Below are 24817 nucleotides of genomic sequence, written 5' to 3' on the forward strand. Positions count from 1 at the left end.
TGAAATCTCTGAACAGTTCAATATAGTGTTTTCTTTGTTTGTTTCTGTCCTCAGTTCAAGTTGTTTTCCGTGGGCGCCTATGTAACAGAGCGCAGGAATTACATAAATTTAAATCACTGCCTCCGCTAGGGATCGAACCCGGGACCTATGGCGTACTAGTCTTGCGCTGAACCGATCGAGCTAAAGAGAATATCTCTCTAGCCGAGCGGTATATTGCGGCTAGTATTTACCAGGGTTACATATATCTACTTAGTAATTGATGTTTGTGTCCGTGTCTTTGAAACTGTAGCAATTATTTCGAGAATCAAAATCAGAGTCACCGAGTCTATGATGTGTATGTGAACCCCCATAGGCCGTGGTTCCAAGTTCGTCCAGTAATAGATGACCAATCGTCCGCGATGATTGAGGAGTGTATGCTACTCCTACACTCTAACGAACCATTACTTTCATCTCTGTCCTTTAACCCATTCCTTCTCGAATCAATCGATTCTGAGAGTCCTATCCTATTTCAGAATAATCAGCCAATAGAACAATTCTGATTTATCAGATTGACAATGACAGAGGGCGACCCCACAGCTTCATGTTGATATCGTGCGTTATGGTAACTTTGAGTACATATTAGTACGGTAAAAGGAGTGTGTAACATGACACTCTCATAGGAACAGATATAGAAAATCAATTTACTGATGCCTATAAATTAGATTCATTGTTGGAAGTAGTTGTCACTTACTCGTGGACAGTACAGAGGTAAGAATTGTGATCTCTTTAATACTAGTGTTTCGGATCTTGCAGCTGTTTTGGAGACCTATGTAGTCGATGCGGGGCGAATGTGGGGTAGAGCTGCCTTATCGACATGACATGGATGTGAGCATAGGCTACAGTACACGACGATCTCACCAACAGCTAACTGCTTCACAGGATATACCATTCTCTGTACTTATCTACACAACTATCATACTGCAGTATCAAACTCGACAAAATTAACACAACACAGAGAAAATCTAACTGCCTCCAGATATAGAATTTCTAACAGTGAAAACGTCTTCTTCGTACTCTGCTGGATTTTAGTCAAACTTAATAAATTTGAAATTGTTTGAGAAAATAAGCAGCTGTGTGCACGCGAGAGGACACCTTGGTTCCTTCCAGACCTTTGACGAACTATGGTTAAAATATACGTCTTGTGTTCATGCTCGGTTCTTCTTCTCCTCTCACTATCTTGCTCGGCGGAGTACTATATCGGTAAGCCTTATCAGTTTATATACTATCCAATTTGTCTTTCTTATATATTATGATCTGCTTTCTTCCTATTTTCATTTCATTTATTCCTTAATACTGATTTTCATAGATAATGTTTGCATCGCCTTTTAATATTTTCCCGAGATAATTATTTATACTTTTGTTCGTGCGAGTTATGAAGTAATTTTGATAACTATTAAATCTCGAGATTCTTTTCTAAAATATCCTCCTTTATGTTGATGTTATGCAATATATCTGTTGCCACAAGCATTGTCTTCAGATCGGTATTGAACAATAGATTATAAATCTTCAATAACTGAAATTCTATTTATATCTGATATTCATTTCATTTATGATTTTATGACTAGTCAAGATTTGTTTAAGATGGTTCATTGTTATTTTTTGTATCTATTTCACTGTTCAGTTCACATAATGATATACCACCAAACAGTATGATGAAATTAGACATAATAGAACATTGTTTATTTATCATTTTTACATACTTTTTATACAGTTGCACATATTGATGAAATATCTGCATGACGAAATGTTTATACGACGAAATAACCAATTAGATTATCTGACTTCAATATTTTATAGAATTTCAGACAGGCCTTTTCTTTTCCAAATATCTACTGAATTCTTTTTTCTTTACTTGTACTTCAAAATGTGCTTTAAATATCCCTAATTGAAGAAAAGCTTTTAATTTAAAATTACTAAACTTTCGATTTCGTTTATTGTTTATCCCGTATAATTTCAGCGCACTCTTCTCCGAACATTTCCATTAGACATTTCTCTTGCAACCTTATTGTTCTACAGGTATCAACAAAACCTATCAAATTAGTATATACCTTGATATAGCCATATTCAAATATAATATTCTCCTGTGCCTTTTGTACAATCCTTTGAATGATATGAATTCAGATGAACTGACATAATTAATGGTAAGTTTCAATCAAGTTGTTATAATCTATTTGATACTTAATTGTGTTTATTATTTGAATCGCTGCTGATTTGCGTGATACAGGGTCCGGGTTCAAGAACTTTCTTTATATCAAATGCTTACTTAACTTAACATCTTTAAGGAGATCCTAATCAAGGAATAATGATGAAGCTAATGCCAAGACATGTTGATTGGCTAGTGCGCACCACTCTTCCGATTGCCTTTAGATATTATCAATATTGGTTACATATATAATATTTGTCATAATTATAGAAGCATTGTTGAGTAAATTGGTCTTGTATCATAATAATTGATTATATTACTTGATTTTTCGTAATTTTTCACTTGAGCATGTTTACAATAAGTAGTTATTATCATAAATGATAGTTTTGGAAATGCTCTTTTTGTGTACTAGGTTATGTTTCTGATATCGGAAGGCCGCGATTTTGAGCTCGTGACTGAAATCCTTAGCAGATAATAATAATGACGTCAATGACAATTGATGTCGAGATTTAAAGTTCTTCTATTGTGGGTAAATGTAATCAAAGTGGCAGTGATGATTCCCTTACCAGATAAAAGACATAACAATCGATGTTAAGATTTAGAGATTTTCCACTTTTGGTGATTTATATAACTCAATTCTTTGGTAGACATTATCGATATGATATAATGACAATGCAGCTCTATAGGCGGGATTGATGGCTACCAGCAGATAAGATACCATCAATAAATATCGCTTTCGGCTGATGATGAGACCCACAGCGGTTTCTTTGGTTATATGTTTCAATGATTTGATATTTAAATTTAGCGAGGCAGTATTACATTCAGTATAAAACCTGCAGCAGTTTGTTCGCGACTTGATAACACATTTCCCATGTAAACAAATTAATGATAAGGTACTGGCTAATTTAATCAGTGTAATGAATTGACTTTTTTCTAATTTGCTAAGCAACGGATAACTTGACCATCTCTTAGCAAAGTAGATTAGCAATTTCAAAGTGTATCTTTTAAAAGTATTATATACGACGTGCTGACTTTTTCATTTTTGAAAAGTTTCTGGTTTCGTTTTACAAGTCTCAGGTGAAATTGAAAAACATGATGGTGAGTAGGTGTGTAACGTTCAAAAGCAATTGGAAAAGGTAATGAAGTCGGTAGAGGTAGAATGTCATTGATTTTCATGACAAAATAAAGGACAAAGTGTCGCTGACCCGTTTTTTTAACTCTACGATATAACCTCCTATGAGAAGTGAGAACGTTTATGAGGATTCAAGACAATTAAATTAAAAAAAAAATCAAGCCAGTAGACCACGGATTTGTTACGTATATCCTTACACAGAATCATATACTCTCTCCTTCCCCTAGACGACTATTTAGACATTACTGATAAGATGCGTGTCTACGCGATCAAATATTGAAAAAAAAGACCTGCGATTACAGATCAGAAGCATTTTTCTATTTTGTGAATCAATTTCCATAATTGTTATACATGAATTTAAGACACCAACACATCCTTAGTTTTTTATCCTGGCATATGGCTTATAATAAAAGTATCGATGATTAGGGACCATTATGAGATAAGAAAGTATATTAGGAATTTTCACTCTATGGCTACCCCAAAAACAATGATTTGGAAGAGGTTTTAACAGGCTTCCGTAAACATCTCTATAATAGAATCATGAAGATGCGGCGGTAATTTGATCAATGGAACTATGTCAATTATGTTGTTAAGATCGTTAAGTTAAAAGTTAAAATGTTCCGTTATTTTGCTGGTGTTTGGAAAAAGAATGTTGTATTTAGAGAATCTAAAAATAGACAGTTTTTTAGATGTATAGATATCGTCGCTCTGTGCCGATGGTTTCAATACTTGTATGCTTTGAAATTTATTACCTAGCACTTAGCTTATCAAGAAGTGTGCGCGTGTGTTTCGTTGAGTTATGTTAAAGCTCGTGATCCACCTCACTGAATCATACTGCCGAAGACACCCAGCAGCACACCCCACCCGGTCACATTATACTGACAACAGGCGAGCCAGTCGTTCCACAACTTACTTGGGTGGAGGGCGTTTAGAATAATTAGATATAGAAGCAACATGTTGCAGGGCCTCTACCCATTCGGATACTGTGTCTGTATCTATCATATATATATTAATAACAATATTATTGAAAAATGACGATGTCTGTAGATAACGCGTCATCAGCAGCATGTTACATGTCATACCTATAGTATATTTGGACATAGATATTTCATTCTTTATCAAGTCACTTATAGCTATATGTTTTACTTTATTTTTGATCGTTTAGAAAAACAACATGACCGAAGAGCTCCACCATTCTATAATGATAAATTTGATGAAAACTAAAGTTCAGCAGCCCAGGAGGCCGTCGATTTCTTGTTATACCTATGGTAGTAAATTGTTTCGTCAGTAACGAGGAAAATATATGCCTCACTATATTGAAACAATAAAAAATCTTATATTAACACACAACATACGTCATTTGGTATGTTGATCACACATATCATACGTATCAATGTCTTAGATGACCTTATCGCATAGTTCGGATTCAGGGACGTTTCCATGGTTTTGGGATGGTCGTCAGCATCTTCATATAACCGCAAATTCGTCAGTAAATTGATATAGATTGTACCACAGACCGTGATGTGATAGATATTGTATATTGTATGTCTGTATGATTTCGTTTAGCTTGATTAAAGGGAATGTAACATACGTCAAATACAGAATAATGTGATTCTGGTTCAAAGAAAAAACAAGGACAAGATAGTGTCTTTATGTGAGTTATCTAAACAAATGCTAACATATCAATATGTATGACTGAAATGAATTATACCCCAAAATCCAAGATACAAGAATATACTTCAACACAAGCATTGGATAGATAGAACAAATTAAAATAAATCAGCAATAGAATGCAATATTTTGTGATAATATAATGTCTTGAGAAATCCTTATAGTGACATTAAACGCGTATACATAATTATACATATCAATTTAATCTTAGTCTCATAATACAGTCTTAATTTGTCAATAGGTATAAGATATTGGATTGATTGTCTTAACTAAACGATGGACTGGGTAGTATGCAGTGTCATAATTCTTTGCGAATGCTTTGCTCCACTTTAAAACCGGGTTGAGAAAGAACGTAGGAACACTTCCGGAAATTGGAAGATAATGTTGACCATGGAATTAATTCGATCCCCTGCGTGTGCGAGGTGAAGTCAGACGTGTCCGTTCTTGTTGATATGTCTAACGGTGTCGGTGTCACCACCCTAGTTCTCACTTTGAGAACGTAGGTCATGTTGCATTTGACCTAGAGTATGGCTGGTGTCGTCGTGGAAGCAGAAGACGGTTCCTCCTCTGAAACACATACATTTATCGTATCATCCTTGTAATTTTTAAGAGGCTTCCTGCATAGTTATATTTTGTTCTTATTTTGCCCAATTTTATAGATTTGTCTCGTGTCTATGCATTGTTAGTATGCATTGGTGTTTGAGAAATACTACGCCAACTGTCTTAAACAGAATGGAGCTGGATAAAATTAAAAATCTAAGGTAAGGCATATTGTCTTTACCAGAAAAAAAATACTGTTACGCTGTTGTCATTTTTAGTGACTAAACTATGCTTAATAACGATATTTGTCACTCCGTGGGTAGAACGTTTTAACCTAAACCTTCCCTTCTAGATGTCCAAATGCTGTGTCCGTATCACCGCTAATAATGCGAAAAGCTGTATGATGGAGTTATATTCATTATATGTTTACTGTATCTTTATTTGATTCCAACTAACTAAGTATATGTGCTGTCGATATTTGTGAAGTAATAAAACATCCCCTCTCGCTCCAATAATAGTCCCCTTTCACATCGCTCTGCGCATGTACGAGATAAGTACCTCCCTCGCGGGATGCTGCGAGATTTGCAGCCGAGGGGGCAACAGGCACTTGACCATGTCTTAACCTTATCTCCAACAACATCTCCTTCCGGACATGGCATATATCTTATCAAGTATATATCATCGTCACTGCTGTTATAACATTCATTTCTTTCGATATACCAATAACAAAGTGATTCACAGCCTACAAGCATCCTCAAGTACTACATATCACCACGAACTTCACTTATCTTTCTACAGAACTTCCACGTGGTACAGTGGTCATTTTCCTCCCCAGGTTATGAGTAATAGATCAAATCCTACAGCTCATTCATCAAAGGTCGATATCATGTTAGATGTTATGTAGCGATGCCGGGATGGCCAGGGATCGCCCCGATTTCTTCTTCAGATTCAATGTTATGTCTAGACATGATAGAAATCTTGCTGTACTGGAACTATCTAACTAAATAGCTGACGTATATTAGATCACATCAATATGATTTAGAAGATGAGCAATGGAATACAGATGATATGTTTTCCGTTTGCCTCAAATATAAAAACACTTGCGGGGAAGGGGTATGAAAGGATATGGAAACTATTCTATTAACTGGAATCATTGGCCTGATGGCATATTGTCTTCAATCAGCAATCGTAAGATACAATCATATCTGTGTGATGAAAATAACTGGGATTTGCTAATTGATTGTTATGTAAATTGACTGTAATGTTAATTTATTGTTTTCAAATACGTCTGGTACCTATACTGTCTTAACCTATCTCCTGAAACGTATATATACTCACTAACCTTCTCCTTTTTATTGTATTTATACCCTCTAACCCTCATTCTATATTGTACCTACAATGTATACTCTCTAAACCTCTCTCCTGTAAACTATATGTACTCTCTAACCCCATCCTATATGTTATATATATTTCCTCTAACCCTTTTCCTCTAATCCTCTAAACATACATTTTATAGTATCTATACTCTCTAGCCCTCTCCTCTATATTTTATTTACTCTCTCTAACCCTCTGCACTATCTAATGTATTTGCTCTCAAACCATATACTCTTACTTTAACGCCCATGCTTAACTCTGACAAACGCTGATCTGAGGTTGCTCCAATCGGATATATGATAAAAATAACAAAACAAAACGGCTTCCGGCTTTCCTTGGTGATTAAGCTGTTTGAATATACCTTGCTGACTGGTTGTCTTCGAATTTTGATTCCAGCATATACTTTCGCGTCAATGGTCACCGAACCAAAGCTTTCTTTTTCCTTTCGAAGATCTTTGATAAATCCTCATCAGTTCAGCATTTCTGGATGGGAGAGTTGGATATTATCTGCTGCCATCGACATATCCATCGCCGTATGAAAGAGTGAGGAACAACTTAGTGTCATGTTAGAGCTTCTGACAATGTAATGTTCATAATATCTAATGATACAGTTACTGTTGCTCAATCGATGGTCGCCTACGTTCCTGTCTTTCCTGTTTCTTTCATTGTCCTTTTACCCTGTTGATTTTATCAATTCTCCTTGACCCCTAGTGTCCTCAGTCTTTAGGCGTTAACTTTATCAGTTTCTCCATTGCCCCTGGTGACCTCATTCTCTGGATGTGTTTTTTTTATTATATTCTCCTCGGTTCCTAGTATCCTCAGTCTCTTTGTGCTGTCTTTATCAAACTCTCCCTAGCCCCTGGTTTCTTCAGTCTCTAGGTGTTGTTTTTATCGGAATCTACTTTGGCCTTGGTTTCCTTAGTCTCTAGATGTTATTCTTATCAGAATCTTTCTGGTTCCTGGTGTCTTCAATCCCTAGGTGTTGCTTTTATCATATATTCCCTGGGTCCCTGTTCCCTGGAATCCTAGGTCCCAAAAGTGTGGATTTTATCAGACTCTCCCCGGCTCCAGGTATCCTCAGTCTCTTGATGCTAATTTTTATCAGACTCTCCCTGGTCCCTGGTGTCCTCAGTCTCCAAGCGTTGTTATTATCAGACTCTCCCTGGCCCCTGGTTTCCTCAGTATCCAAGCGTTGTTTTTATCAGACTCTCTCTGGTCCCTGATGTCCTCATTCTCTAAACGTTGTTTTTATCAGACTCTCCCTAGCCCCTGGTTTCCTCATTCTCTAAACGTTGTTTTTATCAGACTCTCTCTGGCCCCTGGTTTCCTCAGTCTCTAGATGTTGTATTCTATCAGACTCGCTCTGGTCCCTGATGTCCTCAGTCTCTAGGTGTTGTATTTTATCAGACTCTCTCTAGTCCCTGATGTCCTCAGACTCCAAGCGTTGTTTTTATCAGACTCTCTCTGGCCGGTGGTTTCTTCAGTCTCTAATCGTTGTTTTACCAGGCTCTCCCTAGCCCTGGATTCCTCAGACTCCAAGCGTTGTTTTTATCAGACTCTCTCTGGTCCTGTTTTCTTCAGTCTCTAATCGTTGTTTTATCAAACTCTCTCTCGTCCCTGGTTTCTTTAGTCTCTAGACGCTGTTTTTTTTATCAGACTCTCAATGGCCCCTGGTGTCCTCAGTTTCTAGATGTTGTATTTTATCAGACTCTCCCTGGTCCCTGGTGTCCTCAGTCTCCAAGCGTTGTTTTTATCAAACTCTCTCTCGTCCCTGGTTTCTTTAGTCTCTAGACGCTGTTTTTTTTATCAGACTCTCAATGGCCCCTGGTGTCCTCAGTTTCTAGATGTTGTATTTTATCAGACTCTCCCTGGTCCCTGGTGTCCTCAGTCTCCAAGCGTTGTTTTTATCAAACTCTCTCTGGTTCCTGGTGTTCTCAGTCTCTAGGTGTTGTATTTTATCAGACTCTCTCTCGTCCCTGGTGTTCTCAGTCTCTAGATGTTGTATTCTATCAGACTCTCTCTGGTTCCTGGTGTTCTCAGTCTCTAAGCGTTGTTTTTATCAGACTCTCTCTGGTTCCTGGTGTCCTCAGTCCCTAGGTGTTGTATTTTATCAGACTCTCTCTAGTCCCTGATGTCCTCAATCTCTAATCGTTGTTTTATCAGACTCTCCCTAGCCCTGGATTCCTCAATCTCCAAGCGTTGTTTTTATCAGACTCTCTCTGGCCGGTGTTTTCTTCAGTCTCCAAGCGTTGTTTTATCAGACTCTCCCTAGCCCTGGATTCCACAATCTCCAAGCGTTGTTTTTATCAGACTCTCTCTGGCCCTGGTTTCTTTAGTCTCTAGACGCTGTTTTTTTTTATCAGACTCTCAATGGCCCCTGGTGTCCTCAGTCTCTAGATGTTGTTTTTTATCAGACTCTCCCTGGTCCCTGGTGTCCTCAGTCTCCAAGCGTTGTTTTTATCAAACTCTCTCTGGTTCCTGGTGTTCTCAGTCTCTAGGTGTTGTATTTTATCAGACTCTCTCTCGTCCCTGGTGTTCTCAGTCTCTAGATGTTGTATTCTATCAGACTCTCTCTGGTTCCTGGTGTTCTCAGTCTCTAAGCGTTGTTTTTATCAGACTCTCTCTGGTTCCTGGTGTCCTCAGTCCCTAGGTGTTGTATTTTATCAGACTCTCTCTCGTCCCTGGTGTCCTCAGTCTCCAAGCGTTGTTTTTATCAGACTCTCTCTCGTCCCTGGTGTCCTCAGTCTCCAAGCGTTGTTTTTATCAGACTCTCTCTCGTCCCTGGTGTCCTCAGTCCCTAGATGTTGTATTCTATCAGACTCTCTCTCGTCCCTGGTGTCCTCAGTCTCCAAGCGTTGTTTTTATCAGACTCTCTCTCGTCCCTGGTGTCCTCAGTCTCCAAGCGTTTTTTTTATCAGACTCTCCCTGGTCCCTGGTGTCCTCAGTCTCCAAGCGTTGTTTTGATCAGACTCTCTCTGGTTCCTTGTCTCTTCAGTCTCTATGAGATGTGTGTGACAAACTCTGGTTATTCCAATGTATGTGATGGCTTTTTGTGTCTTCTCTTGTCCTGCAGTTTCAGTGTTAATCCGTCCCTGTTTTATTTGCAACTGCGTACGTCTCCCTTCGATCCCTGTTTTGATTGTACCATATTGATCTGAAGCATATAGACGCCATATCGTTGAAAGTCATCGATAAGTTGTGATCAGTTATAACTTTGAAATGTTTTTGGCAGACTAATCATCATATTCTAATAAGTTCATGACCGATCAAACATCAAGATGTATATTTTACAGCAAATTGTCGCTGTTGCTATGGTGATATACTTTCTTCGAGAAGATCAAATATCACTAAGCTCTTTTTGTTTCAAAGTTACGGTTAAAAGGTTTTCATAAAAAAAACAACAGGCGTCATGAGTGGGGTCTTTGGGTGCTAAATTCCATTTAAGTTTGAAAACGAACATCAATTCAGTATATACATTACGACATATCACTCCAACATATAAGCTATACACGTTTGACGTCCCCTTCGATAAAAGAATTCCATTTTGTTCTCAGTAAACGAGATAGCATAACATATATCACTGTAACGTGCTGCCGTAATGTGTCTGCTTGTAAAGTGCAAGTTCTATTGAACTGTCTGAGATATACTAAGTAACACTACATTTAGAGCATATAGCAAGCCATTAAACACTTTTTAGCATATCAAGTACCAAGATATTTTGATGGTTTCGGTTCATCTGCAAGCCATTGTCCTGTTGTAAAGCCTACGAGTCAAAATAAAAAAAAACATTAGAGGGTAGAAGTATAGCAACAACTTTGTTTGTTTGTTTTTCAGTTTGTAATATACATGAACACTACGGCATTTTAACACATGAAACTGGTACGATGCAAAACATATTTCACAATTTATTTTAAAGAGTACATTATAAATATTCAACTTTATTGACAACTGTCTGTGAATGAATATGAAGCTTCTCTTCAATCGAGCATACAAACAATGCTTAACAAGTCATTGTGTTTATCAAGTATGTCGACCGCCATCGATGTCAGTGACAATGAATACTCAGATTTTCTCTTTCATTTATATATCTTAGATGTGTAGGTGGTTCTATTTAGGAGGAGAACCGATCGGTGAAATGTCGATTTATATGTACCTATAATATACTCATAGGAATGTATCAAGTCATTCAAATATTCATAATTCATACAAACCTGGAGCATCACACTACCCTTAAAGCACCCATGTTCTTGAAGAGCTTCGGTGGATTTTGTGAAAAAATATCGTGTAATTGAAATTGCAGAGAAAATGCCCATTGGTGTATAAGAATCCGAACTATTTCTGTTCGTCCTTTTTTTATTCAAACATACGATACTTACAGCGGTTCTGTTATCTCCCCTGAGGCTTTCGGAATCTCTAATTAGATTTCCCACAATAATTTAATCGACTTCTTTCATGAGACTGTTTTGAGCAAAATGCGAACACCAGGCATCAGACCGGCGACGAATGCTGCCGAATGGGATTGATCTTTCAGACCAAAGCCTATGTTCTTATCGGTTTCTTGTTTTACATTGATCTAATTATTCAATTTGACACTTCCCTTTTACAGATTTCCCCGAGTACTGTCGCCGTCTTGTTGGACAATTGTTTCATGATGGATGGCATGACATGGCGCACTGCATGTGGCTGGTTTTCTTAAGCATATGGTGTCGTAAACATATGAACAATATTTTTGAAGATTGTCATTATTGTGTGACAAGGGGACATTCGTAAAACACATAGCCAGTGTCGAAGTGCGTGTGAAGCACAATAATCGTTTAAAACATACAGTTTTCAGACTTCACAGCATGCACAGTATACAGACGAAAAGAGGAACCTTAATATATAGCATTTGTATCTTTCTTGTCGAAGTCCTTTAGCACTCCTCGTAGTCCTATTAATGTAAAGATAGAAATATTTATCTTTCTAAATCCTGACGTCGTAAAGCATTCCATTAATTTTATGTCTTCTTACTCTGTGGAAGTATATAGCTTTATAGCAACCATTTTCTATGGATATCTCGTATCTACAGTTACCGTTTGCATACAGCTATCAAATATCTATTTAAAATCCGTATATCCATATATATATCTACCATCTGCCTAAAAGTATCAAATATCATGCTCTTACACCTGCCTATAGTTATCAAGTATTCATCACTACCACCTGCCTATAGAAATCAAATAGCTATTTCTATAATCTGCCTATAGAAATCAAATAGCTATTTCTATAATCTGCCTATATATATCAAATATCTATATCTATACCATCTGCCTATATCTATCAAGTATCTATATCTATCATCTGCCTATATATATCAAGTATATATATCTACCATCTGCCTATATATATCAAGTATATATATCTACCATCTGCCTATATCTATCAAGTATATATATCTACCATCTGCCTATATCTATCAAGTATATATATCTACCATCTGCATATAGCTATCAAATATCTATCTTTATCATCTACCTAAAGCTATCAATTTTTTTGTCTCTGCCATTAGGTAACAAAAATATATCATGTACCTATAACTACCATCTGCCTACAGCTATCATCTACATCTATGTATAATTAAATAATGTGTACAACTCTCGTGCATCTATTAATCCCCCTTCCTTCAACTACTTCAGTATTGTATTGCAAAAGTAAAGCAATAGCTACAAAAGGAAGGTCAATAATTACTACTATCAATTGCTACAAAAGGAAGGTCAGTAACTACTCCTATCAATTGCTACAAAAGGAAGGTCAGTAACTACTTTTATCAATAGCTACAAAAGGAAGGTCAGTAACTTCTACCAGCAGTAGCTACCAAAGGAAGGTCAATATCTACTTCCATCAATAGCTACAACGGAAAAGTCAATAAATTGTACTATCAATAGCTACAAAAGGACGGGCAGTAACTACTACCATCAATAGCTTCAAAAGGAAGGTCAATAACTTCTACCATCAAAAGCTATAAAGGGAAGGTCAATAAATTCTACCATCTATAGCTACCAAAAGAAGGTCAATATATTTTATCATCAATAGCTACAACGGAAAATCAATAAATTGTACTATCAATAGCTACAAAAGGAAGGTAAGTAACTAAAACCATCAATAGCTACAAAGGGAAGGTCAATAACTACTCCCACAAATTGCTACAAAAGGAAGGTCATGGAGTACTTTTATCAATATCTACAAAAGAAAGATTAATAACTTCTACCATCGATAACTTCAAAAAGAAGGTCAATAAATACTTCCGTCAATAGATACAAAAGGAAGGCAAATAACTTCTACCATGCATCAATAACTACAAAAGGAAGGTTAATATATACTTCAATCAATATATGCAAAAGGAAGGGCAATAACTACTTACATCTGTCTGTATCTGTATTTCTACTTAAAGCCTGGGTTTAAAATCATGTTTTTATTACATCAGTTCTATTATTTTCCCTTCAAGACAATAGTTTTAATCTCGTGACTTTCCTTCGCTATCTATACCATTACATTACTACTACAAATGCCACAGCCATATACAATATGGCTCTTGTTATATTTAAAGATATCCTTCTGGTTTCAATCAACATTTTACTATCACCTGGTTCAGCCAGCGTGGATTCTTAATGGATTCCCATTCGTTTCAGATTGTAATATTCCTGTTCCGGGAAAGTGTTACCATGATAACGGTTATGCTTCCACTGGGACAAATTGAATGCTACTTGCTCAAATTACATAGCAGTGCAATATCGACTGATATACCGGCGAAAAGAAAAAGAGGTTATGGAGTTTATCTGGCGTTTGATATAAGGTGTGGCCATACGCAAATAACTTACCCAAGGAAGGAAATACAAATAAGATATTTACACGCAGAACTTAACAAAATAAATTAAGTATACAAATAGACGAGAATAATATATAATGTATAAGAAACGTCTGCTTGATCGACCACTTCCATTTCATAAAGATATGTCAAATTCAAGTAATGCCATGTCCTCAAATAGAAATTGGGTAATGAAAATAAAACAACAAATCACGCACCACCGGCCCATAATAGTTACGTTTTGACACAAATGTTGTTGAAGTAATGGAATCACGTTCCATCATCAGATTATTCCTGCTAAGGTTGTTAAAGTATTGGAATCACGTTCCATTCTCAGATTGTTTCTGCTAGTGGAACGACGAAGAGGAGGGAATGATCCACGGGCTTGCATCAATGAACGAGACCAATTATGTACAAATGGCTCCAGGGTATGGATAGGTAGCTACAGTGGAAATGGTAACGGGATTGTTTTCGCCAAATTAAAATTCATTGTTATCCATACGGAAGATGACATAGGACATTTCGTTGTCTCCTTCTTGCCGCCTTATGACGCAGGATATATTTTCCAACAAGAAGATGCAACCTCGCGCACCGATCATATATGTTAGAATGACAAATTTGCTTATCAGCTCAAATACACAGGGCACAACGTTTGAGGAAAGGTGTGTCTATACGCATTGATGACACAGGGATACAGGTATCTAACTCACTAAAGTCTGAGCTGCAGGCAGGGCTTAAGGATTTCAAGTGATCTCCTCATTACATAATTCGTATGAGACGGCTGAATTCACAATTATCTAGTTTTAAAAAATCCTTCATTGATACCGACTCACCTTTGGGCTTGTTAGTCTTGATTTCCCCCATGTGAGTACCCATGTGGTGTATTTCAACAGAAATAACTTGATCAGTTATTAGTATATATCATGACAAACCGTGGATTATGCTGTTGATATGTAATTTGTTAAGCTGTTTGAAAATGTTGGTAAACCTGCGGGAAAATGCATGTATCAGGAGACCATAATTATCCCATGTGGACCACATATAATACAAAAACAAAGACAATATGTTCACAAGTGTCCATAGGACGATAACAATTGATCACGCTATGTATATTCAATAGCACCAGAGTAGTGATATCACTGGATTTAGATGACCCTTAACTGAATTCAATGATCCTACCTATCACTGTGGGAGGACGCACGGGTATCCAGGGGTCGGCTAGGTGACGGCAAACACTTTTCAATACAGATCGGGGAAACGACCCTTGTTTTATTCAGTAAGTCATGCTCAAAGTGTCTTTGATGTTTTATAATTACTTGGCGCGGACCCTGTACATGTTGACTGATGTTTGTAGTGTAAATATTATCCAATGAGTGCTCATCAATGAATTGTCACCCTTGGCGACAATAATGAACGAAAGTTCGTTCATATCCTGTTTTTATTCCTGTCCTTTACAGGACGTTAAATTGAGTATCTGTATGATAACATGCTTACCGCATCAGTTAACATCACAAAGGCCTTAAATTAATCGCATGTCTTATTTTCAGTCCTATCATTGAAATTATTGACTTCTTCCAGAGGCGTATTTAATGAATTTGCATCAGAACATATCCTTACAACATAGTCAGTGATTATTATATCTGTAGAGCGAACATACTTTCTCTTTATTGCGTATCATTCTGTAACATTTTTTACTTAAGGTTTTATCAAGAGCAAGTATGATTGCATCTGATAATCAATAACATTTATTTTTGCTAGTGAAATATAAAAATTTGTCAAACTAATCAAACATATTTTCACTGCATCGATGAGCAGTGAAAATATAAGTTTTTATAATAAGATGATATAATTAAAAAAAAAACAATCACTGTAGCTTCTTGTGTCTCTACACATGCGCATTACATGTAGTCAAAGTGAGTTCGCTCCTACAGTAGTTAGACCATAGCCACTATAGTAGATGCTCAAAGTAGGCGACCATATGGTAAGATAATCTTAGTGAGTATGGTCCTACATGACGAAAGTAAAGTGAGCCCCGTGATACAGTGTACATTATAAAACAGAATGAGATATGCTTTTTTTTTTATTTATTTCATTTCATTTTTTTTTTTTTTTTTTGTTGTTTTTTGGTTGTTTTTTGTTGTTGTTGATTTTTGTTTGTTTTGTTTTGTTTTGTTTTGTGTTTTGTGTTGTTAATGACTACTCTTTGTTGTATTCCCGTCACTGACCCCCCTCTTGACATCAATAGAACATTGAACATGTAGTCCTGATCTGGATAGCCGTGTTATAGCTAGGAAGCCCTTGCTTAATCTGCACAGTGACATCAGGACAGGAAAACCGAGATGCCGTATAATACTCCGTCCGGGATCCGACAAAGCGTTAAATCCAGAATCAATCCGAGATTGTTTTATATCTCTGCTGAGATATCATCATTAAATAGGGTTATAAGTTTTCGATGGAGTAGATAATAAACTTTGGTTGATCGAATGGTAATTTGCAAATCGTCGGAAACACTTAGCGTGTGTGACAAACTCGTGCAACGAGCTCAAGTTACTTTTAGTATATGACATTTTCCTAATGAAATATGAAATCTGAGATGAGTAAAGAAAACCTATCTAGCTAATATGAGATATATACATAACGCGTGACACGCTTGTATGATATAAATTACAAACATAACTTTTTCAGCAGCATCAATCTAATATTGAGAATACATCGAAATCAAACCAAGTAACAATGTTTAGGATATACACATGTACTGTAGGAGTTGTCGGTCTTTTATACCTCCCCATTTAGACTCTAGCACTTCTTTTGATCTATTTCGAGATTTGTTTTCCTTTTTTGTTAGCTTCCTATCGCTGAAGAGAAAACAACTGTAAGGTGCAAGTCTTATCCATTTTGGCTGTAATGTATCTCACTCTCAATGTGTTATCAAAGGTGCTAATATCATGTTCCTTTTGTTTGTAAATGTAATATGGAAAATTAAAACTAAATTGTGCGTTTTTGCACCTCCCAATCTCGATTTTGGCATTTCTTTATATCTATTTCAATCAAGTAACCCCCCCCCCCCCCCCCCCTTCCCCCCCTGCCATCAACAACACTTTAGGCTCTTAGCATCACTGACGAGTTCAAAAAGATCGAAGTAGCTGTATAGTACAGTCATTTTCACATACTTCATATATATCTAAATTTGTTTTGAAAGGTGCTAATATCTTTTGTGATTTGTGTTATCGTTTGGAATACTGAAATCCTACTTAAGTATCTATTGCTACTTACTTTCGTTTTCATTTGTTCTCTTTATGGCTAAAAGGATAGTATACCGACATGTAAACAAATTCAAATTGTAATCCCAGATCAAAATCGGTTAATCGAGGACAAAATATTTACAAAATATGACAACGAAGGGGAATGCTTACAAATGTACAAGGGTAAGCGTCGTCGGCTTTATTGACACCCGCCATGTAGATCTAGGTCAAATCTAGGTAATGTCCCGTTCTCTAATTGGGAAGCGGGATATGATCAACACTTTCAACCATATCGACGGACATCTCACACGTTACATAGCACTACGAAATTTGTATTTCCCAAAAAACATCATAATCTCAAACATTAAATTTTCAAATGGATCCAATCCTCCCAGTTGTCAGTTTAACAGTCCAAGTCGTCATCCTTTCCGATCATCAGGTAAACAGCCCATGTTTTCAAGGTAACAGCCTCCGTCGTCAAGGTAAAACTTCCGGGCGTCAAGTTCAGTACAGTCCCATCTATCAAGTAAAAAGCTATCGTTGTTAGGTTACCAGTCTCAGTCGCCAAACAGTGAAGGACGAGAATCGGTACGTTTGCCAGCTTCGGAACCTCGGTTCATAGTAGACGTTGTTTTAATAATCGGTGTCAAGCACTCGTTGCTTTGTGCAGGGGGAGTAATTTGGTCATGGGGATCGTTTGGTTGGACTCTATAACAGATTTAAACATTCGGCAGGTGCTCATTAAAAAGAAAAGATAAACAATGGAAACAGTTGCAGAGAATGATCTGTGTTATGAAATATTGTGCGATGAAAATGATCGTGACTGTGCTGATAACTGCCTATAAATGTGACAACCGGTTTCGGGTTAAAATAAATCAAACTAATGAAGTTTCCGAAATCAGGAATCTCAGATATCAGTACTGACATGAAGCACCGATATAGTTAACATTCTGTGGCAGCCTTCCATACAGATACGTCGTAACTATGAACGGAATCAACCATAGTCAACTTTCGTCGCAATATCTAAGGCGTTATGGCCGTTTTATAAAAGGTTGTTATTCTCACAGTATTTCAAGCGGGAATAAACTATTCTAAGTCCAACAACTCAACTGCCTGCTAACGGCTACAATTCTGATGGACTGTTTTGTTTTCTCCCCGACAAATTAAGTCAGTCAGGTCGAGCAATGATTAACAACCACTTCACCTTCTGACAGGGACACCACTGTGTAATTGACATTAATCCTAATTAATTGAGGAGGGATTTTGCAGGATATATTTCAGGGCTATTTGATTGCTAGCTTCCGTTCATGGATCCAATCACTACGATTTTGCATGTCGTTTGGTCTTGTGTACCTTGCTCTTCAAGACTTAATGTCACATTACTTTGATTTGTATATTCTGAACCGGAACTTATGTGCAATCAATTAATATTAGATTCATGTTATGGCTTTTGATCTGGATTTGGAGTCGATACTGTTTATAGTCTTTTCATCTTCGCATATTGCATCTAACACAAATAGCTTATGGAAAATAGTGTCAACATGTCTCTCATCTTTTTTTATTTGTTAAGACAGAAAAATCCTTCTGTAAATCTTTACATTTTGATACGCGCTTCACAAAATAATAAATGCTGGCTTGTATGTATACTTGGTTAACCAGTGAGAATTGACAGGTATGTGTTTAACACTACGCTACCAAGAGTTCCAGATTAGAGCAGTGATGATCTTCAGAACAATTTATACCAATTGTTATTCCCGAAGCAGAGGTTCGGGACAATCACAACAAGATGTGACGTCATCATGCTAACGTTTTAATCTTTAATTACAGTTGGAAACAATGAGAAGTCTTTCCTTGATATTTCTTCCTGTAAAATACTATAAACTAGATAATATGTTGTAGATTAGAGGAGGGGGGGGGGGGGGGGGGGGGGGGGGGGGGGGGGGGGGGGATCAGAGCATCATTATTCTATACGATACTTGTTTTGCTTTTAAGAGCCTGCTGTCAAAACTACATTGCTGTTTACAGTTCACTTTCAGACATTCAGTCAAATCTGGAATCTAATGTTGCGATTATATAAACTATTTCACGAATTGAGTCCGGACATAAACATTAATATACATATCTGGTGCTCTCTCAGTCCTCTAAATACCACGAAAAAAATAAAATGTTGGACGTTAACTCACTACATATTCTGTATATAAAAATGCCAAATGAGGTTAACTTTGATCATCGTACGAAAAAAAAATCTTACAAGTGTTCATAGAATAGCCTTTAGGAATTCAATTATTTATGAATGCGATCTTAACGACTTTGAAAGATTAAAGAGAATCAACAAGAATCAAATAAAGAACTAACAAAGAAACCAGGCTAACATAAAGTCAGACACCACTCTTATAATAAATAGTATCCAATAACCAATTTTGATTGTCATTTTATTTTTTGTACATAAATGTTGGTAACACATTTCGATTTTCATTTTACCTGATTTGCCCCAGATCCGTCCATTCATTTTAAAGAAACATTCTGCAAACGTAATATAAATACTAATTTGCTCTCTTGAAAGATGCCTATGGATAACCAATGAGTTCAAACTGTCATAGAAGGAATCGATTTTACGCTTACTCTGGATATTTTACGTCATATTGACGTAACAATACCATGCATGCTATAAAACATCGATGTTGTTGAATCTTATTACTCTGCGGAGACACAAAGAAATGATTTTATTACTCTCACAGGACACAAAGTTATAACTTTATGATTAAGGATTTCGAAAGAAGAATCATGATTGTAGCATGGTGACATGGTGGAATCTCTGCAACACATCCCACGAGAGAGTATAACTTTTACAGTTTATGAACAAAACAATATCGTATTACAAAGAAATGAGAGAGTGTTGCCGTTCTGGTATTGATAAGTAATCGGTCTGCATAAGAAGATGGATGAAGTCTTTTCTTAGCTTAATGTGAAAATGATTGCCCTGTTCGACAGAAATAACTATATTGGTATAAATATCTTGTTTATTGATGACAGGATGTCTTGGTATTGCTAAATGTAGCTGAACACAGGAATTGACAGTTAGTATTTATCATAGTAAAACCTTACTGCATGATGTAACATTAACAGTTAAGACAAACATCAATAGATTCACAAAGAAATGGACGGGGCTGAATATGAAATCTGACAGCATTTGGTCACAAAACCACAACAGCACCAAACTGAACACTGTCTTGTTGATTTACACGTGTGTCTTATATAACTGGGAAAAGTTCAGACACCATTAGTTGTGTGTAAACGAGCACTATGTTCCTAATCATACCAGATGGAAGGTCACAATGAGGAGTTTTCACATTAATGTACTGTATGAAAACGTCACATCTGATCAGAAATGCTCAGCCTGTTGATTTCGAAGTAATCGAGCACTATACATACTTGCTTTCCAATCGGTTAAGTATGAATAACATTGTAGTTTACGTATGTAATAAAATGTCGTTAATAGGCTATATAATGAGCAATGGAAACTGTATAGATAGTTAACATCTTTTTATAGTTTTTATTATGTGATTTATAACAGAAGTGTTGTTATGAGAGGTTTTATATTAACCTGATTATAATTGCTGAAATGCTCTGTCAAAGCATATTACCTACTTATTTTGCCTCACGAAAACAATGACTTGGAAAGGTTTTGAACATAAAACAGCTTAACATATTGATATCTTTGGTATGTAATATTCTTTTTGACTTCTCAAAAAAATCAAGCGTCAGATATTGACATATTATAACTGGACTTTGAAATGTCTTATCGATAAATTTCCGCTCATATGATTACCTAAAACGTTGATACACTTATTGCCTGAACGCTAAACCTCATGACCCCTTATTTGAACGTAGAACTGTTACAACCACAGAAAGCTGTGCGATTGTATGGTTTACAGTTCATAGGTGTGTATATGAACTGAAAAGCACATTATATTTGTATTCACAATGACCACAGACATTTATGATTTACCTATCGTAATGATTCTCTAAGGATAGACAACCGCACCAGATTAAGAGAAAGCGTTCCAATGTAAAAATTATATAACTGATGTGAAGAAAAAAAGCCATAATTATAATTCAATATTGTTAAAACTGAGACTAAGCTTTAAAAATGTGGGGGAGAGTTTGGTCATTGTTTATTTCCTTTTGTGTTGTTTACATCTGAACAATGGTATTATTGTTATCAGGAGTTGTTGATAGACAAGTTGATCATTCCTTGTTGTTGTGTTACAGGTGACGATCTCGGATACTCCGATTCAGCCCTAGCCACACTCCAGAAAGTAGAACGGTATGTTCAATATTATTAAATTTCGATGATACTAAAGAATACTTAACATTACGGAGATAACTAGAGCCTTACAATACCTATTTATCTTAGACGGTTAATACACTATGATATTGAATTACAATCCGTATTATCTTAGACGGTTAGTACACTATAATATTGAATTACAATACGTATTTATCTTAGACGGTTAGTACACTATAATATTGAATTACAATTCGTATTTATCTTAGACAGTTAGTACACTATAATATTGAATTACAATTCGTATTTATCTTAGACGGTTAGGACACTATAATATTGAATTACAATTCGTATTTATCTGAGACGGTTAGTACACTATAATATTGAATTACAATACGTATTTATCTTAGACGGTATCATTTAAACAACGGGCAAAAAATTTCTCAGAAAAAATATGTACAAGGTTCTTAATCAATAAACATTACATCCGTTTCAGAATTTATCTATTATTATATAAAACTCTATTATATTTCGTATCATATTTTATTATATTTAATACATTACATAATTTACTAAACGATAATTACATAAGTAGTGCAGAGTTGTGTGGATTACCTTGACTTATTAGATAGGCTAGCCCAGAATACTTCGATGAACATTAGATCGAAATCTCTACTAGGTTACCAATCACAAACAACGAAATTACTACCATTTTATTCAGACAGAATACAAAAAGCACCACAACGATATCAGCTTAGCTATGACGTTTTAAGCACATATATAAATTGTGTTAGTCTGGTTCATGTTAAGGGACTGAAGCTCGTTTGTTGCAATACATTGACTCGCAAAGACAAAGAAAAGTTATATTGTTGTTAAAAAGTCATATTGAATGATTGATAAATTCTTGGGTGTCCACAATTTCTTAGTATTCAAAATGAAATAATAATATAATTGAATATACTGTGTAGCAACAAAGATAGGGTACACATTATGGCACTGAAGATGAACACAAGATAAATGTAATGATATAGAACATGTAGCTCAGTGTTCATCATCACTCCATCCAATATATAGAGGATATATAACAGTGTCTTCAGTAATACCAAACATATTTCACGAGTGGGGCTAATATTTAGATATTTTTTAGGAGTGCGCAGCACGAGTGAAAAATATCAAAATATTAGCCGCACGAGAAACTGAAGATACTGTTAGATATGGTGTTGAGTACATTTTTATTGTCGATTGTAAGCAGTGTTCTGATTGGTCAAATAAGAAAAAGCGATATTTTTCACTAGTGAAAATTTATTTATATAGAATAAATATTTTTGATATTTCACTGGTAAAACTGTAATGAATATATATGTGACATTTAATAGCAATAATAAATTAACTTTCGGAAATAGAACGAGCCTGCACTACAGAATAGGCGTGCAATGAGTATAGCACTTTCGTATCTGAAGGAAAAATCAATCCTGCTTCTGTGAAGGACCCAGGTGTTGCTTTATCAATAAAGTTGCAAACAGCTATTTACAAGGGAGTAATATAAAGTTAGTTGTTGACGTCTCTTTCGTATTTGCTAACGTTATGTCAATACAGGAGAAAACAACAGATCAGGACTTAACTGATATTGCTGTAAGTGAGTAACGGAAAACAACATCTGCCAACATCAACATATTCGTCGCGTGTCAGAGCTAGTGGTTGTCATTGGTGAATGATACGTACATAAATATACAAGTCGGCATTGCTAAACTAGCAGAACTAACACCATCGCCCTGTTACCAACATAACCATCATTTACATATATAGGTCGTCCTGTTACCAAATTAACCATCATTTACATATATAGATCGTCCTGGTAGCTTAAACAATGATTTACATACATGTATGTAGATCGTCCCGGTAGCTTGAACAATGATTTACATATGAAGATCGTCCTAGTAGCTTAAACAATGATTTACATATGTAGATCGTCCTGGTAGCTTAACTAACAATAATTTACATATGTAGGTCGTCCTGGTAACTGACAAATACACTTAAAATTGGACTTATGATATTTTTCGTTTCATAATCATGTTTGTGTATTGTATTATACTCTGCGTGTTTCCAGCCTTTTTGAATCATAATAACTCTGTGTTTATCATCACCACGCCAGTTTTATCAGAGTTAGCGTATTTCATGTATTTTTTCACGTCAGGATTACACATTTCCAATGTTGCAATGTTATCTTCACACCTACCCACGTCCGTAAACACAATAATCATGCTTACAGTTTTTTTTCATGCGGAAGATTGTGATTACATATTTGATATTTATTACATTTTTACCAGTGAAATATCAAAAATTATTCATTCTATAAAAGTGATATTTTTCACATATCACTTTTGCTGATTTGACCAATCAAATTAATGATTAGAAAATACCAAAATAATTGACCAATCAGAAAGCCTGACATATATGTCAGCACCTGGACAGGGGGAACTACTTTTTTGTTTACATTAGGCCTAGATAGCATACGGGGTAGGTTTTTCGTTGATAAAAAATGTAATAAACAGAATATCTAACAGTGTCACGAGTGGGGCTAATATTTTGATATTTTTCACGAGTGCGCAGCACGAGTGAAAAATATCAAAATATTAGCCACACGAGTGAAATATATTTGGTATTACTGAAGACACTGTTAGATATCCTCTATATATCCGAGAATTGATAAAACAGGATTAACAGATCTTTCTGTGCGCTCCGTTCAAGACACTTTGATTTCACATCAAGAGCTTGCTCAGAGCAGGAATAATGTACTGGATTATCCAAGTTTATTACTATTTTATACGATATTGTTTCGTTGCTATGACAATGAAATCTTTTATCTTCTCTTAATGTTTTGAATTTTCAGACGGAATCTAAGGCCGAGACGAAAATGTCAGTCCTGGCGGAGAAAGTGCGTGCCCTGGTCCTCGGAGGCTCGCACCAGCTGTTGTGGAGGCTTGGCCTGTAAATGTAACCTCTGGATGCAAAACTGCAAGTGTACCACGAAACTTTGGGGATAGATTGTACCACACGTCACCGTCGCCACAGCCATCATGACATTGGGAAACCCAGTGACTTGTTGCCTTGACTCTGACGATGGCCCTTTCCAGAACTGTTGTGGTGAAATTATTTGTCAACGCCTTTTTGTTTGTGTTCGTTCGGAAGAATGACGGGTGTGTTTAATATTTAAACATTCACTTGTAAATTGTATTAATAATAAAACATAATATATTGTGTAATACTTCCATATAGTTTCTTTTTAATCCAAGCGTTGGTGTCTGTCATACACTGTTTTGGTTCTAGTCGATAAATATTGAATTATTTGTCAGATCAGACTAATTGACACTAGGATCGTAACTTATTACAGATATACTGTATTAGTAATACGATAGTGATACATGGACACCTCCACCTACTCATTCAACTTTACCATAACACGGAATCGACCTTTACATATGCGGAGATTGAATAGTTATTTTATGACAACTTAAAGCACATATTATCTGTTCTGGGGTGGTAA

At 36.1% G+C, this 24817-nt stretch overlaps 1 protein-coding gene across 1 annotated transcript; it reads left to right on the top strand.

The window, feature by feature from the left end:
* Positions 1-550: 550 nt before the first annotated feature.
* LOC117327607 (U8-agatoxin-Ao1a-like) lies at positions 551-24541 on the top strand. The gene is made up of 3 exons (XM_033884662.1): positions 551-1239; positions 21258-21312; positions 24164-24541. The coding sequence occupies exons 1-3, from the start codon at positions 1161-1163 to the stop codon at positions 24315-24317; spliced, it is 288 nt and encodes a 95-aa protein (XP_033740553.1). The 5' UTR covers positions 551-1160; the 3' UTR covers positions 24318-24541.
* The last annotated feature ends 276 nt before the right edge of the window (positions 24542-24817 follow it).

The sequence above is a fragment of the Pecten maximus genome, chromosome 5 (assembly GCF_902652985.1).
Source record: "Pecten maximus chromosome 5, xPecMax1.1, whole genome shotgun sequence".
NCBI lineage: Eukaryota > Metazoa > Mollusca > Bivalvia > Pectinida > Pectinidae > Pecten > Pecten maximus.